The sequence below is a fragment of the Hermetia illucens genome, chromosome 1 (genome assembly GCF_905115235.1).
Source record: "Hermetia illucens chromosome 1, iHerIll2.2.curated.20191125, whole genome shotgun sequence".
In the NCBI taxonomy this organism is placed as follows: Eukaryota; Metazoa; Arthropoda; class Insecta; order Diptera; family Stratiomyidae; genus Hermetia; species Hermetia illucens.
Window position 1 is genome coordinate 96018198 of NC_051849.1, and position 23451 is coordinate 96041648.

General features: G+C 39.6%; 1 protein-coding gene across 1 annotated transcript; it reads right to left on the minus strand.

Moving 5' to 3' along the window:
- Positions 1-1474: 1474 nt before the first annotated feature.
- On the minus strand, positions 1475-21599 carry LOC119654348 (protein twisted gastrulation). The gene is made up of 5 exons (XM_038059690.1): positions 21387-21599; positions 8104-8325; positions 7849-8043; positions 7648-7792; positions 1475-2295 (listed from the first exon to the last, which is right to left on the minus strand). The coding sequence occupies exons 2-5, from the start codon at positions 8321-8323 to the stop codon at positions 2112-2114; spliced, it is 744 nt and encodes a 247-aa protein (XP_037915618.1). The 5' UTR covers positions 8324-8325; positions 21387-21599; the 3' UTR covers positions 1475-2111.
- Between the last annotated feature and the right edge of the window lie 1852 nt (positions 21600-23451).

The window sequence follows — 23451 nt, forward strand, 5'->3', positions numbered from 1 at the left end:
GTAAGTTAAAGTGGGTCACTTACTTTACATGGCATGTTGGCCTCAAAATCCTCTCCATCCTGACAGCTTCTTAAAGTTAATAACAGTATAATACTACATTTGGTAAACTAATTGCGATTGTTAATCTAAACTACAGAGACATAGATTTTAAATAGAAGACAGTACGAATCAAGCCCACTAGGCTAGACTGTTACCGGACAGGACTCTGCGATTTATAGCATAGGTTACCGAATTTTGCACCTCCATGCCGGACCGTAAGATCGAGAATTTTTAGCGCTTTATGTACATTTTGCGGGGCTAATCCCGCCGCAACTGGAACTACTTCGATCTCTTGTAGTTTCCAAGTCTGCTTCATATCGTCCGCCTAAGGGCCCGTAGTTCCGGATTTTTTCTTGGTGTTTTCCAACAGTGTTTTAGTTCAACGGTACGGCTACGTTGATAATAAAGCACGCTCGTTCTTCCTTGAGAAGCAGAACTAGATTATAATGTGATGCCACAGTAGTTTGGCCGGATCATTTTCCAAGATTCTCTGCGGAATATACTTATAATGAGTGAGTGATCACGAATTAAGCTCCTTTTCTCGCAATTCTCAATATTAACGGAGATATAAGCGTTTAAAGTTTTTCCCAAGATTTCTCCAAATTTCAGCAATTTTCCTGACACCCAGACCCCTCAACCTATATACCATTTTGAAACTCAAACCCTCCCCCAATAGTAATGATTATGAATTAAGCTCCTTTTCTCGAAATTCTCAATATTAACGGAAATATAAGCCTTTAAAGTTTCCCCAAGGTTCCTTCAAATTTCAGCAATTTTTCTGGCATCCAGACCCTCCAACCTATATACTATTTTGAAGCTCAGACCCTCCCCAGTGTGAGGATACCGATAGCTTCGTGCTCCAATTCTTCATCACTGTTATCAGGAGAAGAACCACATTCTGGGGTTGAATTTGTATAGTACAAGCATATTACTACAAGTGTAACCGCGAATGTGATATGGAGTCAAAGGCTCATTTATAATCGATGTAGGCTGTCGAGATATTTCGTTTTCCGGGGACAGCCTGCTTTACAGCTTCCGTATTTATTATAAGCTGTGTCTTGTGCCTCAGGAGCCTTTTGCACATCCTTTTTGCTCCTCAGCTATCAATTTATGAACGTCAAGATGTTTACTTGGCCCCAGCCGCAAAAGGAGTCGGAATGGCTGGTTTGACGATGAATGTAAGCTAGCAACGGAACGGAAGAATGCTGCATACCGCATCAATGCCTGACGACATTATCTGTCTCATATATAAATAGGGAGATATCATACAGTGCAGCAATTATAGAAGTATCACGTTGCTGAGTACCATCTATAAAATATTCTCCGCTACCGCTGCTAGGTCGGATAGCCCCATACGCCCAGAACATCATTGGCCCATACCAAAGAGGCACAAGAAAGAATGCGCAAAACCGTTAGTAAATAAAATTAACTCCAATTTTGGCTTCGTAAAAATTCATATAATTTCACAATCAATAAAGAAACCTTTTAAATATCAGTTGCACTGGAAATATAAAATGAAGGAGTTAGAGACACTTATCCGACATGTTAGAGTATCAACTAGGGCTAAAGACTGTTCGCATTATATCAAATTCCTTTCCAAATGAACAAATGAACCTTAGATTGATACTTTCAAATATGGCATTTTGAATTTTCGTAGTCGATACAATATCAAGAGTATTAAGAGTTGTAAATAATTAATCTGTACAGTTGAATATAAATTTGACAATTGTTTTAAATTATTATATAGTTTTTAAATAATAGCCTTCCTACACCTATCCGTTAAACAACATCCATAAAAACATTGAAAATCAGGATACAAAAATAATACTTTGTATATCTTTTCAGCTGGCAATTCAACATAACTCTTTTCATAAAACTAAAACCTGGAATGTTAGTTTGTTGTAGTTTTAAGCTTACGAGACAAGAAATTTCCACTAAGTGTGTGCTTTTGTGTTAGTACTTTTTTACATTCAAACAATGAAAAAAAATCGTTTTTGTTCATGATAAGGCACATTTAGACATTAAGTTCATATACATATACATATATATTAAAATTTGCAAAATAAATATATTTAGAAGTTGGTATTGTCTATGGTTCCGTCGTAAGGTCCCATTTCATCGCCATAGTCCAAATCATCGATGGGAATATCGTCTAGAATATCATCTTCTTCAGGGCAAGCAGAACATCGGCTTTCATTTATGCCGTAATTGATACATTTCGACCCGACACATTCGCAGCAGCCATCGTGGAACCACCTAGGATGCATTGAAAAAGTCAAACAGTTTAAGTTAAATATTCATATTTTAGCTTCTCATTCAAAACATTAAATTAAAATTTTACAGTAACTTAAAAAGAAGTGGGCTGGAGGCTTCCACAATCAAATCAAATTTCTCTGGGCAATTGAGGATATATTGCACGAGTCAAGATGAATTTGAGAAGCTTTGAAGCTACAATCGTTAAAGACTTTCTTGCAAACAAGGCACATGAAAATATAAAAACGACAATGATCTAATGTTTAGTTTAGTAATCGAAAAACTTGATAATAATATATACATAGATCCCAGATTCGACTAGTGAACCGGTATTAATGATGTATCTATTTCCTACCTTATTGGACGTAGGGAAATCTTCATTTTGCGTTTCATTTGATGAAATTCAAGGAAAGAGGACGCAAATTAATCGAACGATTTCGAATGAATTAGTTTGACCAGCGTAGTATCCCAACAAAAACTTCAAAAAGATTTCAAATGAAAGAGAATTCTGTGATGCCATTTTTCTGCGTAGATCATATGTATAAATTTCATCGCGTAAATTATCCATTTACCCTCCAGTTAGAAATAAGCTGTTATTATATATGGTTGCCATTTACCTATTGGTGGGGTATACCGTGTCAACCACAGCTACGCCACAACGTTCGCGGTTACCTGAAATACCCTTCAGCTGTCCCACGACTTCCCGAGACGCTCGCACTCTTCTTCTACTGCTCTGCGCTAAGTGCCTTCGGGGCCACCCAATCGTCGGTCACCTTGGGAGAGTGGATTCCACTGCGAGGCGTATGTTGCAATGCAATTGTCGCCCCTCAAAAATGTGCGATCGATCCACTGCTACTTCCGGTTACAGTGCGTATAAGTACCAGGCCTGGTATTGACGAAAGCTTGGAGCTTTTGGGTAACAGTGGCGTTTACTTTCCATATGCTACTTCCATATAGCAACACAGAGAGAACACTAGCACAAAACAGTCTCAACTTGATATTGGTGTTGAGTTAACTGCATTTCCAGATTTTAGACAGGGCGGTGGAAGCCGATGTAGTGTTGCTAATGCGTCGAGTAACATCCAGTTCCAGGTTGGAACTGGAGGCACAATCCGTATCCGTATGTTACGGTGACTAGCCATTTCATCTTCAACAGGAGGAACTTCATCTGATATGATACGATTACGAACTGTTATTCAGAAATTCAGAAATCGACCGTTGACGTCCTTCACAGGATCATCGAAAGATTTGCGAATACATGCACTCCTTCGTGATACTATACCGCATCACATTCCTGAAATCATTGCCGTCTGCGGCATCTTCTGCTTCGTTGAGCAGCGCGATAGCAAATTCTCTCTAGTCACAGCGTACACTACGTTGAACTTCTCGAAATTTTGTTCGGTATTGGAGTTTGAGCGCGTCACGCCCACTATCACTCGCAGCGATCAGTAGAGCCTTCAATCCCCCACCCTCCCCTCGAGACGTGCCCGATGAACTATGTAGCACCCGAGAAAAGAGCATTATGGCGGCCTGATGCTCATCGATATTCTCAGGCGGGTTACTCAGTATAGCCGCCGTCCGATCAACAAGATAATTCTTCCACTGGTCGCTAATTGGTCGACTTGACTGCTCGTACGGCGTCGGTCAGTTGAAACCCAACTGACCTTAGGACAGGCTCTGTGCTCGAGCAATGTGCCCCCAATGACAAGGCGATGGAGTTGTCCTCGAACCTCCCGCCATTACCGTTGCGGTCGCCAGGGCCATGTTTCTCCATTACATGTCCGAGCAAGAAATTGTCAGTTCCCACCATTCAGATCAAATATCACGAAAAAATGTCATATTTAGAAAGCCTCCCTTGAACTGCGTTTAATTGCTCATAGAAGGCATCCTTCTCCACTACATCGGAAGTCTCCGTTGGTGCGTAGTATTGTACAATTGCGGGAATCTTGCAGTTAGAAGCCTGTCATAAACCGGCTTCCAGGTCAGGAGACCACGCCTTGGGGTAACCGTCAGAAGCACCGACACCAGATTCACATCTGCTATCATTTAGCTTTCCAGAGTATAAAAGCACATTGCCGCAAGAGGGATAGGAGTATTCTCCAAAATCCCACTAACTTACTTCGCTTAGGCCCCGAACGTCCAGTTGCAATTCCGACTCAAGTTAGAGCAAGCGAGCATTGTGAAAACCATCGTCAAGAAGCGTGTAGATATTCCAGAAACTAATAATAGTCTGTTTTCGATAGCCAAAGGACGTTTGACGATTGCAGCATACACTCACTTAAACTTATTGATAAATACCTAGCGAAGGTGCCTGGAATTGTCTTTTTTCATATTCTATACATCTAACTGATAAGGAGAGAGTCAACACCCTAGAAGCGAACTAGGTTTATTGTTCTAACAGCGTGGTTATTATATTTATGTAACGAAACTGACAGATGAACTTAAAAATTCGTGCGAAATATTCCAATCTACTATCAAAGGGATTTCTTTGTGCGGATAAGGGACCGCTTGGCGAATGTTTAAAACACGTTTATTCGTAGGACCAGTAAATGAGAGGACGAAAAAAGTGGAACCATTTCAAAATCAGATAACTGTTGACATTCGTAATAGGAGTAATTTGCATACCATATAGGCATTATGGTAGCGTTACTTGGGCAGAAGATACGCAACGACGCGATGTGGCCAATTGGGAAAAAGGTATTTAAAGAAACAATGGCCCTTCCGGGAACCAGGTTTGTAAGAGTGGAAATCAACGGCAAACATATCTATAAATGTTCCTCCTACTAAAACAATAACGCAATGGAAGAGATATTGAGATTGCTAGACAACACAACCCTAGAAGAATTACCAGCAATTTCAACACGTGGTTTGTGGAGTGGGGAGCCATTTAACGAACACCATGTGGCGGAGCCTTTGCGCAGCTAAATATGATACTTGCCAGCGATGGAACGCATCCCCTAACGTGAATTAATGCCTCCCTTATGAAGGAAATGGTGGCACGTGAGAGGACACTACACACATACTGATCATCAGGCCATTAGTCTTTGACATTAGAAAAAAAGGAATTGGCAACAAAAGAGTTCCTAGTAGACAGTTGCGGCTTTTGAGAACGATACATTTTTGGTCGTTTTAGAGGAAGGTAAAGTGAACGGCGATGGAGAAGGTGAAACAGTTGTCCCAACTCGTAACTGAGTCGACGTTTCCTCTCGAAGAGGAAACCTGAAATTGAGACTTTAAAGCCTTCCTGCCTCCTAGCGCGGAGTCATAGGACAAAGATCACCAGGAGCTGAACGAATAATACCGAGATTTCGAAAGTAGTCTTCGAAGTTGCAAGCGAGAAAGTTACATGTGTAGGAAGTTCTACATTGAAACTCATTGCCTTTTTTCTACAACATTAATCAGCGCCGAAAATAATAAACTCCACTCTTACGCCCTTCTTCGCGGGATCCTGCTCGATTAGGCCGAGTCCCGCTTTTCACCCGCACTTTTTCCGATTGTTGGCGCGTCCGACGGGCACGCCGCACATTTGCTTAGTTGCTAGCGTATCCTGCTGACGCATGCATCGCTTGTCCTAAACAGGACTGTGAAGCGAGTATTGGTCGGCAACACATGATTTTTTTCGAAGCCAGCACGAACCCGTGGTATACGGGCTACAAAGCTGTTATGAAAAAAGTATATAAGCGAAAGTCACTCTAAATACCTAGTTACCGAGGAGGGAATTTCCTGGAGTCCCAACATATTGGTGACAACCAGGTTTAGGGATTGGATGCTACTCTGAATCAAACTTTCAGACTGGATGCTTAAGCTAAGTTGAATTATGGTTTTAAAAAATGTGACAAAAAGGTACTAAATAGTAATTTTATATGAACGTACTTAGTTTCAAGCAAAAAGAAAAAATGTTCAGCCCTGGTGTTGTTTTTTGTGTCATGTCCACTTTTGTGTCCACGGAATATTGTAAAATTGTTTTAGGAAAGAGTAAGTTAAAGAGCGCGCACCTAGGCACATATACTAGACGCAGACGATCCAATGAAAAGACCAAAACATTTATTTCCACGTAATGCAGATAACACGAGAAAGGAAATGAGCTTAACCGACCGTAACAAAATTATTCGCCTAGCAATCAAAATGAACCGATTCTAATTAAAAACCAACCAAATTGAACTTCAATTTTAATGCATCAAATTGGGAGGGTACTGAAACACATATGGAGAAATTTCGTCCCAGCTTCCTATGATGCCTTGTGGAAACAATTTTTTAGGAGATGTACCACATATGGACCTGGAGTTCAAGCAGATGCTGCACATGTTCAACCAGATTATGATTTACCGATTGGGGAGGCATATAGAGTCGACATTGGATATTATACCAGTCCCAATTTTAATGTTGGAAACGGAACTATGTATTTTATAATAATCGAAAACTGTACTACGTGTTAAAGTTGAGGGTTGAACACACACCACTGCCAGCTGAATTCATAAACTTCTTAGAAAGATAATGGATTTCTGACGATGATGTCTGGCAAATCCGTTTTTTCTTCGAAAAAGCAATAATAGAATAATATTCACCATAACATGCATCGATTTCCAGAGGAATTTCAACAGGGTCAACAGGAAATGTGTCTCGAATGCTTTCTTTGAATATACTAACAACAATTACCGGTGCAACATACAATGGCGAACAATGCCACGTGTTGCATCGAGGTAAAATCTCTGAGGAATTGGATGTCCAAAGCGGAGTCCGCTCCATCTTCTCGTTATCGGTGACGTCCTTTATGCTGCTTCTATCTTTTCTCAAGCACCTCCAATACCCTGATGGCACCTACAACAACGCTAAATTCGCGCCAAATTTCAGAAAAAGAAATAAACAAGTAGCTAGAGTATTTTTTTTAAAAGACGTCGGTTTTGTGACTAGCTACGCTATTTGACAGAGCCACTTTTTTGTACAACAAACTTTTTTTCATATAACAACAATGGGTGAATGCGCTGTCTCATAACTTTCTGAATATCAAAAAATCTGCCTGAGCGATATAAATGAAATGGTGCATAGGCAAATAATGGCAAGATTCTCAATGAAACCAAATTTGTATTCCTGCGCTATGAGAACCTATTTCCCAAACGCAATGTTTATAAACAAAATTGTTTGCTGTTGGTATGAAGAAGATAGGCGCCACAATGAAGAACAATTATCCTAATGAATAACGATCAATTTGCTTCAACGCCGCTTTAATTATTCATTGCAGATAGGCACAATGGGCTAATACCTCTTCCAAAAAAACTTAAAACGATACAGGGAACTAATAAAAATAATAGATTGGCATGAATAGTTTTCCCTTCATTGGTAAATAGAATTAATTACCTGCAACTACTAGCACCCATGCTTTGGCAATTTTGTCGGCATTTGTTCCAAGATAAGCACTGATTAATATAAACCACTGTACAATTGTAAGTCACGATGTCCTCTCGTTCTTTAAGTGCAACGTCCACATTTTGCTCATTTGAATCTGCATAGATGATTTAACGTTATGATTTATAATTATAGCAAAATCTTCGTACTTACGCAAATAATATTTAATATCTTTTTCTACTTTTGATCCCGTCAATAATGAATCAAAGTCCACTGGAAAAGTAAATGTAGTCCATTTGTCCTCATCAGCCTCACCTGCCAAAGCGTCAAATAAACCAGGAATGCCCTCGAATTCATCCAAATGTGATTTTTTCGGGGTTTTTGTGTCATTCGGTTTTGGGCACAAATCTTAAAAAAGTAAAAATATAATTGAAAAATACTAACATTGCTACAATATTTGCGGATTACCTAGACAGCTGCAACATTCGCTATAAAGATTACTCAAGCAACTGAAACAATCTTTGCAGCAAGTGCAGTTTTTCAAATCGCATTTACAGCTTTGAGTTAGGAGGCATTTCGAAACAATGGAGGCACAAACGTACTCGTTGCATGAATCGGCATATGAAGCAATCAGCAACACTCCGAAGGCCGACAGTGCCAGCACACATAAAAACTTCATACCGCCCATACCTGAAAAGGTAAAACGTAGTTTGTATTGTCTAGCTTAAGTGGCTCTTTGGCCATCTTAATTTCCAATGATTCATTTCTAAGGATAAGTTAATATATCTGTATGTATGCACTAATTGTAAATGGCCACTATGGGTGGATGTCCCTTTTCACAATATGCATGCAATTATCAAAGGATCAAATCAGATAACAATGACAATTAACGTCTACCCACTTTCGTTTTATCTTGTCAGGACCTAAACAGACGACATCCCACTGTGCTCACTTCCTCGTTTTCTATTTGGTTATTTCTTAACACCGACCCTTTGCTACAGATGAACACTTTTATGATACCGCAGATAGTAACATTTTTTTTCAATTAATTTTTTGTTTCTTGATGGTGGTCAAAGTCGGAGAGAATGAACTATGTCAACTTAAATATAACGCAATTAAGTACGTAAATTATAATACAAATTTCTACGCCGTTACTGTTTTTAATAATTTCAAGAAAGAGAATATGTAATGCATTCTAATTTCTATTCTAGACACAACGCGGACATGGGAAAATATTAAATTCTATCGTGTGGGTAGACATATAGAATTATAACTTTTATCTTTAATAAGTGATAATTCTAAGTAAGAATTGTGTTTCCCGGACCAGAAGTGGATGGGTTATATGGAGAAGGAAAAGAAAACCTCATTAAGATCAATAAATGTTTTTCGATAAACTGCAAATGTTGACTCGAGAAGTGCTTGAGAAAGCAGGAGGAACGAATCACTATAGTCTGAATGGCCAAGTACACAGGCGTCTTAGTGGGTAGTTGGAGCCTTGTTAATACATGTAGCACTGACGGAGGGAACAATTGGTTCCGGAAATGTCGGTATATGCAAATAAAATAAATAAATAAATTTGCTTAATTAGAACAGTTAATTACTAGCGAAAAACAAACACTACCTTATTATTTCAAATATCTTGCTAATGTTTCGCTATTAATCGATTGCATCTCTACCACACTGAGATAGTGACTTAAAGTATTCTCAGTTTGTCGCAAAAGAAGACAAATAATAATAATCGTAGGCGCAACAATCCAATTGGATCAGGGCCTTGAAGTGTGTTAGAGCACTTCATTCAAGATCGTAACAGTAAACTACAGGATTACAGTACCTTATAGGAGACAATGCGGTCAGTATTGCGCTCGACCGAGATTATTACCCTGATTTAACTCAGGCATTCATTCGCAGCTGAGTCGACTGGTATCCGATGTCAAATCATGATACAAATCCGATTGTACGGCAGCCTTGTGCTCTAACCACTCAGCTATCCAGAAAAGAAGACAAAAAGAGATAACAATAACAACTTTTCGTGTCAATAAAACGTTACTCATACCTCGGGCAACGGTATCGAGGGACCCCAGAATGATCGCTTTCCTTACAAGCTGAACATTCTGGTGTTAAGTGAGGTTAGATGGTGGGACTCATCGCTCTACCTCTTCTGGCGTTGTGCTATTGTACTCCGATCTGCCTGACAGAAGCAAACGTGAATGCGGTGCATGGTGCTCTCTCATTATTTGGTAGCGGGTTTCGGACATTCCGATCCATAATGAGGAACATTTCAATAGTAGTATTACGCACCCATGGAAACCTCCGTTAGAGAAGAGAAGGAGATTTCTTATGAGCAATTGAATACAGTCCAAGAGAAAGAATTGTGACGAATGAGTCGAACGCCAAGATAGGTTTTGACTCTGGTCCGGACATGCGATAAGGAAAAGCTTTTGCAACCGTAATTGTAACGGTGAGATGTTTATGGATTTCGATAGCTTTCATTGCCTTGTCATTAGTTGCACATTGTTCAAATGTAGGGTTTGTCAAAAGGCCGGTTGGATTTAAGCTGGCCGACACCGTAGGGGCAATCAGAGTTAGTACACTGCAATTAGCAGTTCTAGGAGTTGCTTCTAAAGAGGGGCGCTGGCATCAGCCTCAAAGCAATCATCATGAAACGGCCGTTTATCTTCGCAAACGACTTGTTGCTGCGCTGCTGCTCCAAACAGCCACGTGACGTCAATCCAATTGAAAGTACATATTTGGATTAGTGTTTCGGATATGGGGGATCCTAAGTCTACATCCACATGTTGGATCGGAACAAATGGATACGAAACCGATAGTCCTTGTTTTTGAATGCTTGGGTGCTATGTGCTAAACAAGGCGTCCAAACGAGGAGGGACCAAAAACGTGGGAGTAAGCGGCCCTCCATTTGGTCCGGTCCAACATCATGTGGATATGGACTTAGGATCCCTCATATCCCAAACAATAATCTAACTTTAACCTAGCTTAAGCTCAAGCTATTATCTTGGGTATAATTCGCACCCTTGTCGTGTTTTAGCGATTATATTAAGCAGCGTTTTCCACCTGTTGCCACTTTCAGTCACACTGCTCCCAGGAACGAGGTGAGGCAGCATCTGATGAGTTGCCTCTGGCCTGGGTGAAACCGTTAGTCCTTGTTTTTTTAGATATTTTTAATTATTTGAAGTACCACGTACGCGGAGTGCAGCTAAAGACCATTGAGAAATACTTCACATTTGAAACAAAATGCCCCAATAATTAGCTCCATGCCAACAGATGCAGAACACATACATAATAAGTATGGAAAAAGGGGCTAACAATTCATAAATGGGAAATAATTTCCTTTGTGCGTTTTTTTTGCCGCTGTTCCTGATACATAAATGACTAAAAAAAGGCAAAAAAGGGAAACTAAAATATTGCTATACATTCATATAGGTTCACTTTATATGATGATGATGTCACATTCACCTTAAGATATAATGAAATACAAAACTATGACTTTCTATAACTTCATTAATAAACAAAATTTCTAGAATTGTGCCTTACATTATCACTTAACATATGCTGATATCATGCTGTACTTCTAAGGATTACCTCCTTTCTTTCTAAGATACGGTAATATGCTCTTATTAATTTTGTTTGAGCATATATCTGAATGGAATGTATTTTGAGGTCTAGATCATTTCATGTAGATGCACCATTGTGAGTTTTTCCAATTTTTTTGGCTGGATAGGCTCTGAGAACGAGACTTCACTTTTTAGAGTACACATTCCGAGTCGTCACCCAGTATTAGAAATATCATATAATCATTCTCAAGAATTACTAATTGAGCCCTTTCATTTGATACCTCACATAGTCATGTTCTAGAGAAAAATAATTTTACACACGCTTTCGCAAGTACGGGGAGCTTCCTTAAACCAACGCAAAATGACGTCACTCGTTGCATGTAAAATATTTTGTAGACCACAGTATCTCATCAAATTTCGTGACCTTAAGTTTAGCCGTGTCCGAGTAAATCGGGTATGACAGACGGGCAGACAGACATTGAATAGATTTCAATAAGGTGTTGTTTCAGACAATGGTACTCAATTAAGTTTTCGGCCTTTTTCGGAGACTATTACATCTCTCCTTTAATTGTAAGATTTGAAAACTTTTTATGAGTTCATATTCACAGAAAGATACAATAATAAAATAAATTCGCGAAATCATCAACATCCGTTTTGTATATGCCTATAATGCTATAATCACTTGTTGAACTGTTTACTTTCCGACTTTTTTTACTTCCTAATTTTCTATTTACAAAAGCGTTTATGACTTCAGTTTCTTTGAAATTTAAAACCTCTTTATATAAAAATATGTAAAAAAATGCTTGGGGGCAATATCATTAAAATTGGTGTGGAGTTGAATCGGGCAAGTAATGGGAATACTTGAGCAGATTTCAAAGAAAAATTTGCTTAGCTATCATAATAAATATATTGGTAACATCGTTAAAATTACTGCCAACTAACCTGAATTTACACAAAACTATGAAATTACACTCACTACATTGCTCATAGAGGAATTTCAAACTCTCTACATTGTCCTCTTTGATCTAGAGAAGGCGTTTGACCGTGTTCTACGGGAAATCATCCGGCATGCATTGCGAAAATACATGGTGCCAAATTGAAATATTTGGCAGGATTAAATCACTCTATCATAATTCAAAGTGTAGAGTTCGTAGCGTGGCAGATACATCAAAGCCGCCCCACATATCTATCGGTGTTCATCAAGGAATGGCACTCTCTGCACTCCTCTTCGTCCTTATCATGAATACTATCACGTGAACATCCAACGTCTAGAGCCTTATAGTCATCTATATATGCAAATAGTGCTTTCCTAGCGGTTCATAACAAAGTTGGGCTATAGCAACTCATGTAAACATAGAATAATCACACTATGCAAACATTTTTGACGATCGTTTCATTATCCTTATATAATGGTTCAGAATGAACAGGCACTATTTGCTACTTGTTAACATCATGAACTGGTTGCATTTTTTTCCAATTTGTAAGGGTCTTACATGTTTGTGTTACTCTGTGAGTTGGCGATCAATAAAACACTTAATGGCTCTCATGCTTGTCATAAAAGGCGACTAAAAGGAATAAAAATTTGTGGGAAATTTCGAAACTGTACTGCTACTGAAACGACAACACCTCGGATAGAGACTCATGTGGAAGATCTTTGGCAGTTGAAAACGGACTGTGAGTGGTCCTCAGAGAGAATTCCAACGATATAAGCTTGATATTTTGGGCATAACTGAAATAAGATGGTGGGACTCTAGAGGGTATTTGCTTCTCTTTGCGGCAATGTACTTTTATATTCTGAAAAAACCGATAGGTAACACACGTGAATCCGATGTTGGATTGTCTATAATGGTCAGCGCAAGGCGTGTTCTCTCCACCTGGGAGCTCCTTTCTGGCAGACCTCGGACTCCAAGACTCCGATCCAGGTTAAGCAGCATCACAATTGTATACTGCTATGCGCCACGCTTCCTAAGGGTCACATTGTAATCGTAACGGGTGATCTGAATGCAGAGGGATACTATGACAACACCTCGCTCGGACATGTGGTGGAGAAGCACTGTCTTGGCGACCGTAACGATAATGGTGGGAGGTTTGCGGATTTTTGCCGGTTCCTCCGCCTCATCATTGGTGGTACATTGTTCGAACTCAAAGCTGGCCACAAAGTCAGCTGGGTTTCCACTGACTGACACCGTACCAGCCATTAGATTGACCACTTTGCGATTAGCAGTAAACTTAGGAGTTGTCGTCTGGATGTGCGTAACAAGAAAGGCGCTGACATCGGCCTGGAAGCGGATCGAGTGCTGCGAATGATGGGGGGCATGACGCACGACATCAACGGCGCAACAACCGGTATCCGATCTAGGCCTGCCTTAATAAGGAACTCCAGACATCCCGGTATTGCGCCGAGGTCCAGCAATTCGATATCACGAAAGACTTGCATGTAGTCACAAATATTTCGATAGTCTTGTGAACGAAGTTAAAATTAGTTGAAAAGGTGGAAGAAACACTTCAGAGGACAAATCGACTTGTTCATCAATGCCCTCAAACAAATTAAACCCGAGGAACAGAGTTATTTATCATTGCACCTGCAGTTTGTGCAGATCTGGTATTTCCACTCGTATCCGGAACCTTTCCCAAAGAGTGGAAAAAGGAGATAATCGTTGAGATTCACGAATAACGGCACCCATTTTGAATGTAACAATTGGAGAAGTATCTGTGTACTCTCTGCCGAAAGCTTGATCAACGGAGAGCAGATTGGTTTCTGCTTTGGATCCTCCTGCAATGACCACATCAACACCCTACGTATCATTTTGGAACAGTGCGCGGAGTTTAGATCTTCGCTTCGCCTGCTCTTTATTGATTTCGAAAAGCCTTTTGACAGCATCAATAGGGAGTGTATCTGGGGTGCTCTTCACCTATTCCTTGCAATACATGGAGAAGATTAGTGGACGATGACATGTTTCCTCAACCACATCGACTACACTGATGACATCTGTTTATTCTCTCACCGGGTCATGGACCTTAGCCAAATGGCTCTAAATTTGGAAAAAGAGGCAAGTAGAATTGGGTTGAAGGTAAACACCAACAAAACCAAACTTCTTAGCCTGATGGATCATCGCTCTCTCCTTGTCTGCATTAAAGGGCAGAGCACTGAAGGCATCGTTCAATCTCCACTGTTACTTCAAAGTCCAAAGCATTCGTCAACACTTATCTGCGTCATGACATCGGAGTTCTCTGGCTTAATATTATTTCAAACAAAGAATTGGTCGACGCACAGGCCTGTCACCCGTGGGCAATGTGATCGGAAGGCGGAAGTGGCTGTGGATAGGCCTCACATTAAGGAGGGGCGACAAATTTTATTTCTGGCTACAACATACAGTGGAACCCGCTCTCCCAAGATGACCGGCGAGTGCTCGCCACAAGAGATTCAAACACAATTTCGTGAACACATGGGAACTATGAAATCCCACGCATACAGTGAGTGACACAAATTTACGTGGAGTTTAAAAGGGGGCTCCACCTAAATACAAAGCGGGAAAGTAAATATTTTTTTCACCTAACGTACACGTGTAGAGTATCAATTAGTACTTTCAAGGTAGATTTTAGTTTGGACGTAATATACAAAATGTGTGAGTGAGGGTAAAAATCTGAAAACTTAGGATGGAGCACGACTTTTTTCGGAAACAACCCAATCCAAAAATCTAAAAATGTATAGAGCAGTGCACTTATATGAAATCTAGGCCTCAAAATATATACCATTCTGATATCTGCTCAAATAAACTTAATGATAGTTTACTACCAAATTGACCGGCAAGCCTCCTTAAGTACATACAGCAGCATGAAAATTAGTGTCGCGCATAACACTGGAAAGTTTTGTGGAAGTCCTGATATTAGTGTCAAATTTATAGCAGTTAAAACTTATTAATTTCGCGCGTAAAACAAACACGCATTTTTCTCTCAACATCAAACCACACTGGTCAAACGTGAAGAATAAAGATAGGAGACTACAAGCTTCAGACCGTTGGTAATTTCTCCTATCTAGAGTCGAAAATCACAACCGACAACAGCTATGAGGATGAAATCCGCGTACTGTTGTTGGCAGCCAACAGAGCCTATTTCAGCTTACAAAAACTGTTCCGCTCGAAACGTCTCAGCTAGGGTCAAAGTTCTCACCGTATAAGACAATGATCTTGTCAGTCCTTGTATTCCTCGGAGACTTGGGTCTTAGCAAGAAAATTATGAACTCTTGGCCACGTTCGAGAGAAGAATGCTCCGAAGAATTTTTGGCCCCCTACATGAGGATGGACGATTCCCTAGCCTACACAATGACGAAATCTATGAGCGATACCATGACTGCCAGATTGTGGATAAAATCCGGCTCAATAGTTTGCGATGGGCGGGTCACTTAATCCGTATGGATGGGGATGGTCCAGCCCGAAAAGTCTAAGAGGGCAATAACTATGGTAGAAAGCGAAGACGAGGCAGACCCTGCCTAAGATGGTGTAAGTCAGGACGCGAGACAGCTTTTAGGGATATCGAATTGGTGGACCGCGGCGCAAAACCGGGATGTGTGGAGTTCCTTATTAAGGCAGGCCTAGACCAGATACCGGTTGTTGCGCCGTTGAGGATGCTAATGATTTTTCTCAGAAGTGATTATACCAACATCGAATTCGGTGGGAAGGTGGGAACTGTGGATGACTACCCATACAGTAAGCTACATCGTTCTAATAGAATTTAAGAGGAGTCTCCACACCAAATATAGCCATGTAGCTCGTCTCAGTTCAGACATTTAATGCACAAGGGGATAGAGGGCGGGACTGAAAAGTGGTCATTTATTTCACGGACCCATTCTCAAAACCTCTCGACGTCTCGACCGAAAAATCTGAAAAAATCACGAAGCTGCCACCATACAGTGCCTAGACTCCGTAATAACCTTCATACCTATATCTGCTCAAATTCAAGTCCATCCTAGAATTATGAAATTTTGCGGCGATATAGACTATAATACAAGGCACGATCGTACAATGGATGGAATTCGCACTACTACTTACGAAGTAATAGTAGGTCAAAATTATCAATTCAATGCAAATTCTAAGACTTTGAATGTCAGTATCACGCTAAAGTAAACATTCTGACATAATATATGCATATACATTACATGCTCAGTAGAAATGGAACAAATGTTCACTCAAATATTTTTATAGAAGAAATACACAAAACTTTTCATACCTGAAGCGTGCAGCTTCCAGCTTCACGATTTGTTTTATTTGTTGTAGGTGAACTTCTTCACATTTGCTAATAATGGTGAACTCCTAGTGTGAAGCGTATGAGGTTGACTATTATCAATACAGGGCTTTCCAGACAAGTAATTTGTGTAAATGGCACATTAAAACTAGAGGGTTTTTGAATTTTTAACTGTGTACACGGAACTGCCAGGCACTCAACGTTCCTTACATAGGGAGGTAAACTTGTTCAAATATCGAAAAACAAACACTAGAAAAGCCAATAGAAAAATATCCGAAATCGATTCTTGTTGGAGTTAGGTAAGAAACTGATAAAACTAAACATTCTGCTAAGAGCAAATTATCCAATTTGTCTCAACCTTCTTGTAATCAGAACATTTGTAGCTGCTGAAGTATTTGGTGCGAGCAATAGAGCGGGCCAAAGCACCCCATTAACGCCAAGCACGAGATCCCGAAGAGGGGAAGATGCCTATATTTTCCCAGAAAAAAATATAGGGAAGTCAACATAGTCTGCTCTGAATGCAAACGTTTCATTTGTGAAACACAGGAAGACAAGCACAACCGTGACGTGTGCAAAGGATTGTGGCAGTAGTAACAAATGAATGTTGACTGTTCACTCCCTTGTTGATGATGGACATCCACACAGCATTACTGGTAAGGGGATACATAGCCCGACGTTCAACCACAGAACCCGGAAAACGTCAAAATGTATTGCTCCCTAAGGTAGAATTGTAAAAAAAACCAAACCAAACCAAAATACAAATATATGAATCTAATAACACTGTTGAATTAAATAAAAGATGTTTGTCATATTACTAAAAATATATATCTCCAGACACTTGCTTTCTTCTTCAGTGTCATACGTCTAGCAGTAGCAAGTTGTCCCCGAAATATTGGAATATAGTTACCAAAAAAAATACTCGCGAAAAAGAAAAAAAGTCGGTATAAAAGGTTTTGTGTTTCTCTGTGTTCTCCATTGGCTGATAGCATTGATTCGAGATATTTAAATCGCTCAGTTCTGTCAATGGCCGTGACTTGCCTAGAACCGAGCGATTTAAATATCCCGGGTCAATGCTATCAACCAATGGAGAACTGCATAATGAAATTGCTTCACGCATTAACGCAACCTGGATGAACTGGCATTCCACAACTGGTGTTCTCTGTGATCGACGTATCAGCGAACGTCTCAAATCTAAAATTTACCGCAATGTCGTCCGCCTGTCGCTCTCTACAGTTCTGCGCGTTGGCCAACTATAAAAGACAATGGATATCCGCGATCGATATGGGGTTGCACCGATTGTGGAAAAACTGGGAAAGAGGCGTTTTCGATGGAATGGTTACGTCATTCGCGCTAACGAGAATTCATTTGCCAATATTAGTTTGAACATCGAAAAAGTCAATGATAAGCCACCAAAATGCCGTCCGAAACGATGGTGGCTTGATACGCTGGATGGGGATTTAAAAGCCTCGCGAGTACATCCAATTCAGGCATTTGATAAAATAAAATGGAGAAACCAATCACGACGAACCGACCTCGCTTGTGAACGGGACAAAGGCTGAAGAAAAAAAAGATGTAAGGAGGGACGAATGCACAACAGCTCCGTGTCACATAACTAAAAATTTCATTGCCCTCTATTTTTTAGAAAGCGATTTAAATAAATCATTTGATGGAAAGCCCGGTATTGATAATAGTCAACCTCATACGCCTCACACTATGAGTTTAATATTATTAGCAAATGGGAAGAATTTAACCTACAACAGATGCAAACAAGTCGGGAAACCGGAAGCTCGGCGCTTCAGGCATAAAAGGTTTTTTTTGCTTCTTCTGTAAGCATATTTGAATGCAGAACTATCCCATTTGTATGTAGCCCGTTCTGTATATGCATTTAGCGTGTCAGGCCACTCACTTTAGTGTGATATTGATATTTAGTTGCAGTAAATTTACACGGTAAAGTCAACTTTGAGCTACTGTAACTTTGTTAGTAATAGTATGATTTTGATCAAACTTGGAGATAATATGCTTCATATTATATTTTATACTGCTACCGACTTTTATAACTCTCGAATAAAATATGGAAATATACTATTATTAACTTAATTTGACAAGATATCGATATGGAGAGTATTTTGAGGCCTGGACACCGTATAGAGGCAGCTTCGTGATTTTTTTCGGATTTTTCGGTTGTATAGTTTATGAGAATGGGCCCGTTAAAGAAATTATCACTTTCCACCCCTCCCACTCACCGGCTTTGCTAACAAATCTCAAAACTAATACGGATTCGAAAAGTACTAATCAAGACCAACATGACTATATTCGGTAAAAAAAAATTTTACACTTCCTTTACCTCAACGTAGAAAGATATCACTCACTGCATGTCTGGGCGTTCATAGTTCCCACCTTTTTACCAAATTTCGTTTCAACCAGTATAGCCGTTTCTGAGAAAAGTGCGTGTAACATACACACAGCCAGATAGACATTGAACCGATTTTAATAAGGTTTTGTTTTGCAGTGTCCGGATGGCTCAAGTGGTTAGAGCGCTGGGCTGTCGTAGCGGAAGGTAGCGGCTCAAACCTCACTGGTGGCGGTGGAATTTGTTATCATGACTGGATGTCGGATGCCAGTCGACTCAGTTGTGAATGAGTACCTGAGTCAAATCGTGAATGAGTACCTGAGTCAAATCGCTGACCACATTGCCTCCTACAGCGGATTGTAGTGTACCGTTACGATCTTGAATGAAGTGCTCCAACACACTTCAAGGCCCTGATCCAATATGGACTGTTGCGCCAACGATTATTATTATTATTATTTGTTTTGCAAACAAAACCTTAAAAAGGGGCTGGGAAGAAGTAGATTTTTCAGAAATGGAATTTTAATATTTCATTCGAATGTCAATTATTCTCGTTAATTATCACGTCAACATCTTATTTGTATGGCTTAGGATGTGGTAAATTCGCACGAAATGGATAAGTTTGAACTGCTATAACTTTGATACTAATAGTCGGATTTCCATTGGCATGTCTATGCATGAGACTGTCCTCTATGCAAAATTTAGTACTCCTAGGATGAACTTAAGGGGAGGTTTTTCAGTCAATTTCTAAAAGTTGGTAATATACTATTAGTAAGTTTATTTGAGCAGATACCGGAATGGGACATCTCTCGAGGCTTAGATTTCATATAAGTGTTTTACACAAAACCTTAAAAAGGGCTAGGTAAAAGTAGATTCTTCATAAATCCGACTTTAATATTTCACGCGAATGTCAATTATTCTCGCTAATTATGACGTCAGCATCTTATGGCTTATGGCTTTGGAAGTAGTAAATTCGCGCGAAATTGCTAAATTTGAACTGCTATAACTTTGGCGTTAATGGCCAGATTTCCATGAAATTTGGCACGTGTATACGAAATATTGTCCTCTATGCTGGATGGACATTCTAGGATGAATTTAAGGAGGACATATTTTGGGGCCTAAATTTCATCTAAGCGCACCACCCTGATTTTTTCGGATTGTTAGGTTGGGTAGTTTCCGAAAATGAGTCCTGTCTCACCTTAAGTGCGTACATTTTGACTCCTCACTCGCGCAGTTTGCAATTCACGACAAAACTAATACCAGTTACGGAAAGTACTAATCGAGACCTTTCATTTGATACCCTACACAACTATATCCGGTGAAAAAAATTTTGAATCCCTCCTTTGCATGTATGAGGAACCCCCCTTTAAACTCCGCCTAAATTTATACCACTCGTTGTATGCGTGGGATTTCATAGTTCCCATCTGTCCACCAAATTTTGTTTGGATCGGTTTAGTCGTTTTGGAGAAAAGTTCGTGTGACAGACAGACAGACAGACAATGTTAAAAACGCTTGCAGGGCAAATGTGAGTTGAATAGAGAACCTGCACTGAAGGATAACACGACTGGTATCTGCAAGTATCTCTTTGTTTTACACAAAACCTTAAAAACGTCTAATTATTTACATTAATTTAATCCCTAGAAGTATCGCGAGGATACACTTAGTTGGTCTCGATATGATCCCAGCTGGTAAATAACATTGTCGACAAGAGGCTGTTAACTGAAGGACTAACATCATCTCACCGGTGAATTCCTTGGTAAAGACTCTTCGAACTAAATTCATAACAATTTCAGGCCGGCAATTTGAATCGCGAATCGACCCTGCTTAGTTACTGTTTATATCCTCAATAAATATCGCTCTTCTGTGTTACTTTTAAGAGCCAGAGAATTCGAACTTACAGGGTTAATAAATCTCAGTAATTAGGACCACCCAAGCAGCACTTTTTGAGAATTTAAACATATAAAAGTGCGATTTCATCCTATAGATGTTCGCCAAATCTCCTGGAAGGTTACACGCTTTCTGCTTTTGTTCTTTTAATATTTTCTGTTGAAATTCGATATCACTAATTCTTTGACATTTCCAATATCCATTATTATGCAAAAGCTGCACGGTTGATAGATACAAAGAGAATAGCGCGATTAGCCGTCGGATGAGACGCTTCACCTGGACTTGCTTTGAACGAATGTGTCGTGTTTCTGGGCCGATTTACACAAAATCTAAGAATTTGAGAAACTTCCAGCTACGATTGGTTTCGAGTTCATTGAAATTAGGCACATTTCCCCGAGAGCACCGGCAACACAATAAAAAGATCGCAGCGGAAACCATCCCAGATCCTTTCCCTGGCGCCAGCCGTGCGTGTGGTCTGGCATTCCTCAACCTGCGTCTAGACACGACCGCAATGGCACTTAGCGTTAGAAGCGCACTTCCGGGACGTTCCTGGCGCTGGCGCTGGCGCACCGTCCAGCGCAAAAGCAAATATTCAAGGTGTTAACGCATGCGCACCGCGGAGCGCCCTTTTTATACGCTTCGCTCGGTTCAGATGCTATGCACTGCGCGTTTTGCAGATACTTAACAATTCTTTTCGCGCTTACCTACGACGCGAGTTCTCGCACTTCACTCTTCGATGGTTATTTTCCTGGCGGAAATTCCTCACTACGGCCCGACCGGATTATTTTCGCTCAGGCAATCGAAATTGGATCGGGAAGACGGAAAACTTGCTCGCACTCAGCCCAGAAAAATCTTCGGAGCAAACTAAGTATCTACGACTCGCATCAAACTGTCAGCGGACTGGAGACTTGTTTCTTGAAGAAGTCGAAGATACTCCAGTCGGAACAAACAAGATCCAAGAAAAGATAGAAACATCTTAGGTCGGATTATCTCACTCTTTCACGGAGGGAGGAAGTGTTGCCGGCGTGGACGTAGATGAGACTTTTAGAAACGAAATAAAATTTCGGCTAAGTTTTGAAAATTACCGAGTAAAATCGCCGCAAACGTTCTTTTAAATATTCCAGTTAATAGCAATGTACTGGGATTATAAACAAAATAGCAGAACGTAAATGCTTCGCAGTTTATTATTATTTCCAATTGGGTTTGGGTACGATTTTGGTCTAGTTTGTTACGTTTCGAATATATAGTGGAGGAAAAGATACTAGAGACGAGTTATATTACTCGCTGTAATATATTACAATAAAACAAGTCGGGAAACCGGAAGCTGGGCGCTTCAGGTATGAAAGGTTTTGTTTGCTTCTTGTGTGAGTATATTTCAGTGTAGAATTATCCCATTTGTATTTAGCCCGTTCTGTATATGCATTTAACATGACAGATTTAGTACTTCGGGTTGTAAATTTACACGGTAAAGACAACTTCGGGCTACTGTAACTTTGTTACTAATAGTATGATTTTGATCAAGCTTGGGGATAATATGGTTGATATTATATTTTATACTACTACCAACTTTTATAACTCTGGGATACACCTAAAGGGGGTTTTACTCAATTTTCCCAAAAATATGGTAATATACTATTATTAACTTAATTTGAACAGATATCGATATGGAGAGTATTTTGAGGCCTGGTCACCGTATAGAGGCAGCTTCATGATTTTTTTAAGATTTGTCGATTGGATAGTTTCTAAGAATGGGTCCGTTAAAGAAATCATCACTTTGCACCCTTCCCACTTCCCGCCATCTTAACAAATCTCAAAACTAAGACCGGCTTCGGAAAGTACTAATCGAGACCTTTCATTTGATACCCCATATGACTATACTTGGTGGAAAAAAATTTTACACCCCCCTTTTACATGTTTACTAACAAAACCTTAAAAATGGTTTTAAGTCTCTTTCGCAAGACTGGTCTATGAAACGCTCCAGTTCTTTTCGGTTACAAACACTTTATTTATACTATTACACTTGTTGTATAAATTCACTTAATCACTCTTAACTATTACTCTATATTTATAGTTTTTAAGACAAAAGATGCAAAATGCTGATAATGCATTTGGCAGATTTGATAATTATCTATATCTATATTAAATTCTGCTGGTTAGACAGCTTTGTTTATTGTTCTGATTGATTCGGATTGATGACTCATATTAAGTTTGAGATAAGGTGGTGAGCCATTCTATGATCTTAGTTTTTCAGTTGGAGGATGGTTACATTGGTATTATGCTTCAATGTCATTTTAAAGTTTTATGATTTTTAATGAATTATGACTATTCAATCTCTTTGTTGTATGCGCTTATATCGTTATAAGGAATGTTAATGGGTTTGATCTTGAGTTTGGGGTCAGTATTGATATTGGGTGTAACTGATGAAGAGATTTTACTTATTATTTACCATTTATTTATTTTATAATAGTATATTTGAAAGTAAAATTATTTAGCATGCCTCATAAGAGGGGGTTAGAAACAGGGGGGAATTCCTCTGAAGTTTTCTCGGGGTCCGGTATAGAAATTTCAATAACAAAGAATTCTAATTTTCACTGTGCACCCAGTTTCTCGCATAATTTTCAACCCGGGCTCGAATTTTCTCTCTATGGCACTTAGTTTACTAAATACATCAAAATAATATATAAAAATATGCAACTTAAATGTACAAGATGCGCGGTGGAAAAAAGGGGAAGTTACTTCCCGTGCATATTTACAAGTTTTTTTATTAGA